Source organism: Rhipicephalus microplus, chromosome 2, assembly GCF_043290135.1.
Source record: "Rhipicephalus microplus isolate Deutch F79 chromosome 2, USDA_Rmic, whole genome shotgun sequence".
Taxonomy (NCBI): Eukaryota; Metazoa; Arthropoda; class Arachnida; order Ixodida; family Ixodidae; genus Rhipicephalus; species Rhipicephalus microplus.
Window position 1 is genome coordinate 198,906,695 of NC_134701.1, and position 11,619 is coordinate 198,918,313.

General features: G+C 47.8%; 1 protein-coding gene across 2 annotated transcripts in view; it reads left to right on the plus strand.

Annotated features, from left to right (window-relative positions):
* The window catches only part of LOC119170496 (phosphatidylinositol 4-phosphate 3-kinase C2 domain-containing subunit beta-like), a 29,342-nt gene extending 18,082 nt beyond the window's left edge, over positions 1 to 11,260 (plus strand). For both annotated transcript variants that reach the window (XM_075887236.1, XM_075887235.1), the window contains exons 2-3: positions 3,047 to 3,219; positions 4,632 to 11,260. In XM_075887236.1, the coding sequence (XP_075743351.1) occupies positions 3,088 to 3,219; positions 4,632 to 8,015 (3,516 nt within the window). In that variant the 5' untranslated portion in view covers positions 3,047 to 3,087 and the 3' untranslated portion in view covers positions 8,016 to 11,260. The remainder of the gene's footprint in view (positions 1 to 3,046; positions 3,220 to 4,631) is intronic.
* Positions 11,261 to 11,619: the final 359 nt, after the last annotated feature.

Sequence of the window (11,619 nt, forward strand, 5' to 3'; positions counted from 1 at the left end):
TATAATTATACAATACCTTAGAGGACATACGATTCAATTCTGATCTTACCAGACACAAGATTTCAAATTAGAGGGAAGAAGACACAAGCAAACAACTCGCTGTCCGGGGTCCTTTAACGTTCCCTGTCACTTAGGGAGGCGCTGAAAACCACGATCTGACTATTGTTCCATCCTCTTAGTTTATAACTGCAGCGTAGTCATGGTAACACTTCAAAGTTTCTTTTTTTTTTGAGTGATTCGTGATCTGTGAGAATATTGAAGTGCTGTGTGGTACATCCTGTCTATGTTCTCTTGTTTGTACACGCCACTGAAGTGATTTCATTACACCAGACAGTTGTACTCACCTGAAATGTTGTTACCAGTTTCCAATAACCTTCCCTGTCTCAAAGTTGCCGTTAGAAAATGGTTCCCCAAAAGATCAACAATGTACAGTGATGAATAACGACCGAGCCGCGAGACTATTTTGCATAGAAGTGTCGGGAGATTACGAGAAAGAAGTATACTGTAGGGCAGACTGTGCAATGTGGCAGATCAGACGAACATTTTTTCATTGGTGGGTAAACAGTAGTGCAGTTGAAAGCGGCATGGGATCAGGAACAGGAATGAACATGATATTATAGGCAATTCGCAGTCTGTACATGAATTGAGGAACTGGCGTAGCACTAAGTAAATTGGAGGTCCGATATTTCGGTAACTTGTATACTATTACATATTTAGACGGGAGTGCAAATACGTCTTTTCTTAACAATGCGAGAACGACAAGAAGAAAAGAGAAACTTCCATGACGCGTTCCTATCCTCTAGATTTCTGTGTCCTCGTCTTCTCTGCGCTCTTAAGGCAAATGTGTAACCAACAATTTTCGGGACAGTTCTTATACCATGCACTCGACAAGCAGTATAGTATAATAAAGTAGCCAGCGCAAATACTGCGCCCTATAGCTTGTATTTTGCGATGGTTTTAGGTATAGGAGCAGGATGATAACGCCGAGTGACGTTAGGTAATAGATTGAAGCTCTGATGCGGACAAATGGACGCCGCCTAAGTCATTTGTTTGCACTGGAATCAGGCGACCCGTACACATAAGCGGTAATAGAGTTGTGCACCTGTACGGCAAGACAAAATTTCGAGAAAAAAAAATTAAGAAAAACTCCAGGGAAGACGTAAACACTGCGCAGCCTTCTTTAACCTGCCGCAACAATAATGACGACGACGCTGTTGCCACGAAAAAGTTGAATCTAACCATTTAACTCATCGTATTGGATAACGGAAGGAAGTTCTCGAAGTCTCGTTTCTTTAATTAATACCGCCTTAATTAAAATGAGCAAGTAAGGAGGTTTTTGCTTGTTTGACACCACCCTCAAAACTAGCGAATATTTCATCTTTCTGTTTACTTTCCTTAAACTAATCGAATAGCTATGCCAACAAGGTCGACGTTGAAAAATGATAGGGTGGGAACGTTCAGAGCCTGTTATCGAACAAGCACATTAAACAACCACAAAAAACAAAACGAGAAAGAAAAACACTACACACGGAAACACCAGTCCAACGCAGGGACGCAGTCTCACTGTACTGGAAGGTGTCAGCTTGTATGGACGCTCTCTGAGACGGGCGAATGCTGTGTCATACTCCTATTGTATAATAATCGTGTGCCGAAAGATTTGGCTGGACAGTTTAACAAGGTTGAAAATGTGTTATGCCACGGCCGCGAGCCGTGGCATAACGTGCTTGGTATACACATTACGGTATAAACACATCATGCGTAGCATATAGTAACACATTAGGTACAGTAACACATTATGGCATAGTAAACTGCATAGCCGCGGAGCGGCCGTTCTTATGCTTAGCGGCTGTGCAGCGCAGTAAATCATAATTTTACTTTAACGCACCTTCGATCCGTTCAATAACATTTCTTTTTTGAAGCTTGACTAGGTTATTGTTGTGCGAGTCACCCTGCTCTGTGAACCAGAGAGCAACTTTCCCGCCTTTCCGTCGTCGCCTCTCGCCCATTAACGCCCGTCGGCACTAGCCCGAATGCTCGGGCCATAAACTGGCTTTATGGCGTCTTCCGGAGCTCTCGGAATGTCTCCACACGAGCGGGCCATGATACCACACGTCATGAGCTCAGGATATATGATTAAAAACAGTGAAAGAAAAGCGTGGATCGAAGCAAGTATAGAAGGCGCTCGCGGCCACGGCATGTATGCTGCTGCGTATAGTCGTGCCCGTGCCTCGCAGCATCATCTCAAGCAGCTCACAGCGAACGAGTCTACCGTACATACTTAAACGCAGTATTTCGTGTACCACGACGGAGTATCACGTGCTTGAAGGCCACGTCATTTCTGCTCATCACCTCATCACGAAGTTTTAGCAAAACGAGTGCTTTTTTTTTTATTAATACCCGGGCTTTTACGAGCCAGAACCATCATATGTGCAGCCGAGCACCGTATAACCGCTATACACCACCACGACTTATAGCGAGTGATGAAATATATGAAAGGCTTGCAGCACTGCACAAGTGGGACAGCGTGGCACAAGGTACTGCAGTGGGTACCAAGTTAATGTAGAATTGTGAGACACGGTGTTGTAGAACGATCAGCATACACATGGAACCACTTAGAATAGATGAATCTCGGGCTGTGCCGTTTTGACAAAAAATAATGTACAGTACTGTCAACTGTTAAAGGGAACACTCCAATGATCGCCTGCCATATTGGGGCCCCATAACTAGAAGCAGACCTATGAACATTGTCCGTGTTCGGCACCAGTCTATCAAAAGGGGTCAATCACCAGTAGCCTTATTCAAATCTAAGACACTATGTTATGCAAATCTAAGACACTATATATATTTCGCCATAGAGAGAAATCTGGACATGGTGCAGACGAAAGTATCTGCTTTAACTGTGAACCTGTGTGTACGTTTGTTTAGAACATACATGCCGGAATTACTGCATATGACATAGGTGGCCTACAATTGAATGAAGCTTCGCTGCAAATACGAATCCGTGTGCACTCATGGAACCATTTTTGCGCTCGTTTCTTGTGCGCAGCTCGCCGGCGGTTCAAAGTGACGCCGAGGTTTCGCGCCATCATGAGCCTAATCCCGGAAGTTCCGGCCACTCCTTCGCACCGCTTCCGGTTCATTCCGGGCCGACTCATCCGGAAGCGGCCGAACCACCACAGCCGGAAGCTGCTCGAGAAGCTCGAGAAGCTCGTTGTGCAGGTGAGTTAGCACAGCAAATCGATCACTGTGGTTATTGGGAAGCAGGAAACTATAATGAAATCCAGCTTCAATCACTGAATCTGTAATCATTTGGGGAGGCAGCGTTTCCCGAGCTATGAGGTGGCTCCGTGGTTATGGCTGTAAAATGTTCGAGAAAATTGATCAGAACACAGGGAGTATGTATTCCTGGAAACGAAGTGATAAATGAAATTTAATCCTTTGGGTTTAATGAACACAGCTTAATAAGACACGGTCAAGTAGCACTTTTAAGGTGTGTGATAGAGATGCCCAGAAGTTTCAAGTAAGCGTGAGGCTTTGAACAATCTTTTTTTATATCTTTTATTTTTGCAGCACTGGTTGTTTTGATAAGCTGAATAATATGTATGAGTGGTTAAAGACACGGCGGCAGAAATATATTAATATGAAAAAAAATAATAATAACGTGTTCCACTTCCCTGGGACCTAAGCAGGGACACAACCAGAGAGAGGAGTTGGCGGATTTAATCCTTTTTTCGTATTTCTTCAATTTGCCAGCGTATACACAAATGCACACAAACAAACGCATGCACGAAAATACAAACAGCATGGATTAACTTCCTACGCCTACGAAGAAAAAAAAAACGCTGCGCTTCTGAACCTAACTGTGGGAGTTCCCGCATTTTAGCTTTCCTTGGAGAATATTACTTCTCATGAAAAAGCCCCCTTGTGTCCTTGGAGGTATACTTGCTGTGGCACATCTTATTTCTCTTTTTATCCTTTGTTCTTCAAGTTTGTTGCTACCAAACGCACTGACAGTGAGCCAACTGGTCCACAGAAATACGACTGTAGAATATTCATGGAAGGGAGCCTATTTGTTTACTGTACAATGATTTATGTTAATATATATGCTATTGTATACGCTGATCAAGGAAAGTGTAAATTTGAGGGCTCGTTTTTTGTTTGTTAGATACAATAATAATGAAAACTAACAGACACAATTGTCTCTTAGTTATTATTATTAATATTCTGAGGTGATTTTAATTATGGTGCCTTTGTTTTCCAACAAAGGCACCATAATTTGTTTGTTTTCCAACAAACATTTTTTGTACACGTACATCATAGAAGTGTTCAGTTGTTCAGGCGTTGTGAAGTTGAAGTACACTGAATATGTATCCGCATTATCCTCAACATCTGGGGAATTCGGGATGGCATAACGCGCTCCCATAGCAGAGAACATATCGCTCTAAAACGCCTGCCTTCTTCCTTTCGTTTTCTTCCTTCCTCTTTCGCTTTATTACTTATTTCAAACCAAGGACTCATTACCAAACGCATCTCACTTCCTACTTTCATTGAGTTGAGTTAAATAAACTGTGTTGCTCCAGTGTTTTTTTCTCTTATGACTTGTTAGTAAACCATGTTCGTATTCTTCCCAGGTGGAGCCAGACGACAGCCCGTACGCCGGTCTTCTTATCAGCCCGACGTTACAGAACAACTCCGACGAAACATTCGACGTGAAGCTCAAGATATTCGCCGAGGATCTTCACAAGCCGGTGTCGTTCACGTGTCCCGCCGCTACTCGAGTCGGCTACCTGGTCGACAGCCTGAAACCTTTTCTGGGAGACTCTAAAGGCTCGTTCGTCTTCAAGGTGACGGGCCTGGACGAGTACCTCTCCAACGAAACCGTTCTTAGCGACTACGAGTACATCTGCGCCTGTCGCCGACTCGGCAAAACAGCGTGGCTTACTTTGGTCAGCCTAGATGCCGTGCAGCGACCGTGGACGCTTGTGACTTGCGACGAGTGCGACTTGGACGTCGGTGGTGGCGGCGCCGAGTCCGGAAACTTAATCGGCTACGAAGACGTCAAGGAACAAGTAATCAATTTCGAGAACTCTGCAGAAAGATTGATCGCGGAAGCCGAGAAGTCGTCGACGTCCGCAGCGGGGAACGGGGAAGGGGGCCTCCTGGCGTCTGCTGATGAAGTCAGGAGGTCCGTGATAGATCTGTGTGTGCTGCTGGGAGAGACGGAAACTGATGAAGTGCATAGGTCAACCATGGACTTGGTAAAATTCTTACGCGAAATTGTGTATGACAACAGAGACGCAGCGGACGCCACGAAGAAGGCCTTCTTGGTCGGCCGCTTCGTCGAGGACATCGGAATGGCGTTGGTGAGATTTCTGGACATGCACTCGGAGAGGCGCCTCGTCGAGTTCGCGGTGGATTACCTCGATGATCGGTTGTACCGAAGGGCAAGCCATGATTACGTTGCCGATAGCAACGAGCTCTTCGGACCGCGGATTGAGATGGCGACGCAGCTTCAAAAATGGTGGCTCCAAGAGTACGAGACTTTCACGGTAGATTGTGCGCTCACGTACGGCGAACGCCTTCTCAGCCACAAGGCGACGCGCAAGGTATGTGTGACCCAAAAGTTATTCCAGTGCATCAACTTCGACGAGCGGGTAGTCTTCAAGAACGCGGCGATACGTTCACTGCCCCGCGAGACGAAACTGTACATGACTCTAATAGGCCACCGAGAAGGCGTGGACCAGGTGCTCGGATGGACCGCGTTGAACGTCTTCGCGGACAGGGAACACTTCAACGGCGGCGAGTTTCTTTTGGGTCTGTGGTCGGCCGATACAGTGTCGCCGCGCGGACCAGCCTGTGCCAGTGAGAGGGACAAAGGTTACCTGCACGTCAGCTTGCCTTACGTAAGAAATCATGCCGCGCTTTCAAAATCAATTTCGCGTGAGCCTCAGGAAGCAATAAAGAAACCCTTCCAGAGTCTCAGTGCGAGCATACAAAGGACTCTGCTCGACCTGACGGTGAATGACGTGTCTCAGTCTCTGCCCCAGACCGTTCGCGACATGGTATGGCACTACCGTCATTACCTGTGCGACTTTCCGAGCCTGCTTCCGCACTTACTGCGGCACCCTGCCTGCTGGAACGCCGCCAACATCGACGAGACGTACATGCTGGTGCGAGCTTGGTGTCCACTTAGCCCAGAGGAGGCGCTCACGCTTCTCTCCGCAACATTCCCTGACAGCCTGGTTCGCAAGTACGCCGTACGATCCCTGCAAAGCGTCGGCAGTGACGAGCTGTCCCTCTACTTGGCTCAGTTGGTCGAATCCCTGAGATTCCAAACCTGGGACGATTCGTTCTTGGCTGTCTTCTTGCTACAAAGGGCACGACAGAGTGTTCGGCTCGCGCACCAGCTTTTCTGGTGGCTCACGGGGATGATAAACGAGCCACTGATGCGGCACAGGGCGCTGGTCATGCGCAAGGCGCTGTTTTTTATCGCCGGAGAGAAGGTGTCGGCCAGCTTACTAACGCAAGTCATAATCGACGACATGCTCGCAGAGGCAGCTCACAATATCAAAGATGCCACTGACAGCCAGAAGCAGGAAGTGATGCGCCGAGACCTAACCAAGTTAAACGAATCCTTGAAGACCCTCAAATTGCGGCTACCTCTAGATCCCGCAATAAGCGTCGAGTCCATCGACATTGACACATGTTGCATATTTCCCTCAAAGACCTTGCCCTTCAAGCTCGTCTTCAGGTCGTCCGAAGAAGCAGCAGAAAAGATTGAGGTCATCTACAAGGCGGGTGACGACCTGCGCCAGGACATGCTCATACTCAGCGTCATCCGGCTCATGGACAAACTGTGGCTGGAGAGCGGCATGGACTTGAAGATGCTCACTTTCAAGTGCATCGCGACGGGCGAAAATTGTGGTTTCGTAGAAGCCGTTCGCGACGTTTCCACGCTCCGGGCCATCCAGATGGCGCACTCTGGCGTCACGGGGGCCTTCAACAACCGCACCATTACTGACTGGTTCTGGAAGCACAACCAGTCTCGCGCCCAGTACCAGGCGGCGGTGGACAACTTTATCAAGTCTTGCGCTGGTTGCTGCGTGGCCACGTACGTTCTCGGTGTCGGTGACAGGCATAACGACAACATCCTCCTATCAACCACGGGTCACATGCTGCACATCGACTTCTCCAAAGTTCTGGGGCGTGCCGAGACACTGGGAGGAATCAAGAGGGACCGAGCTCCGGTCGCGCTCACGCCGGACATGGTGTACGTCATACGCCGGAACGCGGGCGAGGCACACTTCGTGCGCCTCTGCTGCGACGCCTACAACGTGATCCGTCGAAACTCGAACCTCCTGCTGGCGCTCTTCAGCATCATGAAGTACTCGGGAATGGTCGACGTCGACCGCAACGCGCTCGCCTACCTGCACCAATCCATGTCGCTCGACGCGACCGACGAACAGGCGGCGAGGCACTTCGAGAAGCGGATACGCGAGAGCGTCATGACCATAGCGACCAGCTTCAACTTCTTCATCCACAACCTGGCAGTGCTCGGGGCGCCCACGAAGGGTGAGTGCACGCTGAAGTTGTCCTTCAACCCGCGCGACTTCAGCGTCGCCGCCGAAGGGCGCATAGTGAAGCTTCGCGTCGAAGGGATTCGACTCCGCTACCATCCCGAGCGATATTACGTGTACGTGGTGGCGGTGGCGCGCGAGTTCCCGCCGACGCAGTCGGTGGTGCGCACGTACAAGCAGTTCCTCGAACTGTACAGCAAGATGTGCAAGAAGTTTCCCGAGTGCGACTTCTGCCCGCTGTCCAGGGGCACGGTGTTCAGCTCCGAGAGCGACGAGTCACTGGCCCTGCGGCGCAAGCGCTACATTCAGGAATTCCTCGACTCGGTCATGGCGCTGCCGGACGAAGTGGCCCACTACAGGCTCATGTACAGCTTCTTCCACCCGCTTCCACGCGACCTGGAACTGAGGGGCAAGGTGCCCATCACGATAGCCATGTGAACGATGTGCGCGCATGCATGCGTAAAGGCCATGCCTTTTCGGCCAGACTGCGGCGTTCTGGACCCAGAACGTGCTATAGTATGCGACACGTATGTGTGCAAGCGCAAATGTCCTTGGCAATCTTGTATATGTACAGTACGAAACTGAGTTCGCAGTTCAGAGAGTATGTACAATGTAAAGCTGCAGAATGTGGACCTATAGTCAAGAGACGCTTCGGATGTGCAAGGCACGAGACAGCTGTGTGTACTAAAACGTAGGTTCACGCTAAACAGGTCAATTGTTGCAGGTCAACTGGTCAATCGTCAACCGGTTGTTCTTGACATCCACGCTGCTACTCGCTAAAAATGTTATGCTGTCATGTATATATTGTTCAACAAGGTGCTAAATGACAGTATTCAGCGATAGGACAGGACATAAGGAAAAACTGTGTACATAGTTGTTTACTCTAGTCGGGTCTTGTTCATCGTGAAAACGAAATTATATTAGACAAAATATTTACCAACTCTACGTAGGCATGACACGAACTGACGGATACAGTCCGTACACATTACTTCGCTGAAAGGCAAATTCTCTTCAAACGTTGCAAACATTCGTGGTAATATACACATATAGATCTGATTTGTGCGAGAGGCGTATTACGCCGTCTGTTGACGAAAAACGAGTTGTTGGAGAAATCGTTGTCTTTCGGCGGACGTAAAGTGAGCCCAAATACGTCGGGAATGACCGCCATCGTAAATGAAGAGGTGCTGTTAAAAGGGTTGGTATGTGGACCCTTTGGTGTAAATTCATTATCAAAACTTGACCGTGCAAACGAACTGGACACACACACACACACACACACACACACACACACACACACACACACACACACACACACACACACACACACACACACACACACACACACACACACACACACACACACACACACACACACACACACACACACACACACACACACACACACACACACACACACACACACACACACACAGAGAGAGAGAGAGAGAGAGAGAGAGACAGAGTTGGACATAAAAACTTCGTTATAGCTTGCTTGGTGAAATGATCCAAAGCGGTGAGAACGACGTCAATAGCATATATTGCGCGTGCCCCGCCGCGGTGGTCTAGTGGCTAAGGTACTCGGCTGCTGATCCGCAGGTCGCGGGATCAAATCCCGGCTGCGGTGGATGCATTTTCGATGGAGGCGGAAATGCTGTAGGCCCGTGTGCTCAGATTTGGGTGCACGTTAAAGAACCCTAGGTGGTCGAAATTTCCAGGGCCCTCCACTACGGCGTCTCTCATAATCATATGGTGGTTTTGGGACGTTAAACGCCACATATCAATCAAAGCATATATTGCGCTTACGTAATGTACAGCCGCGACAGAAAATAATTACCACAATGACCACAGCAGCCAAGTCGTGACTAGCACTAAAATGCGGTCTTTGCGATATATAGTCATCACTTTGGCGGTCACACCCGCTTTAACAGGTATAAATCGTGGTGCCTGCTGCTCTGTTCTTGTCATTCCTGGGAACAAGACGACCGATGTCATGCGATCTTCCCGCTGCGGTATTGGCTACTTGTGTCATCTTCTTTTTTTTTCTATCGCAACTACACTGATAGAAGTATGCCTGTGGCATACGTAACATAGCTCCTTTATAAGGCCAGGGCAAATTCACGGTCATTTCCTGACACTGCAGAAACGTAATTTGGGCTCGTAAAAAGCAACAAAAACACCTTAAGTAAAAAAATTTCGAGAAAGTATTACAGCGCAGAAGTTATGGTCGAGGCATGTCTTGTGCCGTGGATAAAGAATTATTATCATAATTAACGTGCATGCGTTCATATTACCGCGCAAACACTCAGTACAATTACGTTAGACTCCTAATCGGTGCTCACCACCCGTTTGTTACGTTGCTTAGTTAGTAAATCAGTGTGGGGGGCAGCAGGATTTGCCTAATTTATGTGGAGCATACGTACTAAAGGAAATTTGCAGCATATCTGTTACGATCGAAATCTGCTTGCAGGCAAGAAAGACAGAGATAGAAAGACAAACTAAAAAGATAAAGATCAAAAAGAGAGATTAAGCGTAGTTTTTCATAATAAGCGGGGAGTGGGGGGGGGGGGGGGGTGAGCAAACGAGTGAGCGAGTAAAAGCCTTGCCAAGTCAGCAGCAGCTATAGATGTCAGCTCTTCTGTGACCCAGCCTTGAACGACTTGTAAACTGCGCCAATTTTTCACTCAGTCACGACGCACGACTTATCATTAGCGAAGCCAGCTAACCAAATGGGAAATGCTTTATGAATTCGGCCCGCGAGCTAGCACCATTAGTGAAGTCCATGCGCGGCGTATTTACTCCAGGGCATCGCTTCTGCAACACCACTGTTGCGACCGACAAAGACACAAACGTAAAAAAAAAAAAAAACGCCATCCCCGACAACGTAAAGGGACACGACGTGCTTTAAAACACAGTATTAAGCTCACCGGAGACTAAATGAATTACAAGTGGACGTCTGTTCTAACCACATCAGTGAGCGCGGTACAAAGCGGCGTGTCGATTCGCCGTGCGGCGTTGAAACGCTGACGCCCACAACCACGGGAAGGCGAGTTAGAGACCTCGGGTTGGAGGTCACATCAGTTGGCCAAGCGGCGCCGAACTATGGGCTCCATTGTGTAGAAAGTGATGCAATCGCCGTTGCGCGGCGCACCGTCCCCACGTCGTGAGAAGTCGGCAACGTGCGGCGGGGGCTTGTGTGACAGCCAATGGTATCGGACATTGTGGAATTGACGATAGCTACAGCGCTAGAAGAGAACTACTACATAGAGAACAGAACGACGCTTTTTGTCGTCGTTCTTTTCTCGCGCTATAACTATCGTCATGTCATTCGAACTAGCCCAAACTGCCACACTTTTGAGTTACATGTGGAATTGAGATGAGAAGATTGCTCTCTGGATGCACGACGTGTCTTTTTTTTTATCATCGAACAATGAAAAAACAGGCTAGACTTCGTTGTTATATGCACGACGATGGACAAATGCGAAATATTTTTGTTCCTGATGTAAATTCGATGTATATTATATTGCTCTTAACTAACTATGATGTAATTTTTTCTCGCTTCTATAGTGTCTCTCATTGTAACATATAAATGACTACAATGCCAACAACGAAAAAATTACATATCTATACCAACCACAAACACCACATGTCATTAAACTTTGTTGACATTGGTTTCCTGTTCATCAGCTGTGTGTTTTTGTCTCTTATTTTAAATACGCTGCAGGCTTGAAAAAAATACAAGCTTGCGTACAAGCATCTATGAGGTTTAGTTTATTCATTGGTATTAAAGGAGCAACCCTAAGATATACCAAGTCAGTGTAAAGAGATCTCGGGCACAAGTCAAGAGCAGTGCGGCTCTTAGCCGTCAAAGAACACCTCTTCAGCGAACTCAGCAACTTCAGCGAGTTGTTAGTTGAGTGCTCGTGCTGTGTGCCTCCTCCTTGCTTTGTTTCTGTGTTTACCCCCGCGCTCTCAGTTCGCTGAACCATCATAAATTACCAACTAGCCCACCTTTCCATCCTATTGCAACACCTCTTCAGCCAAT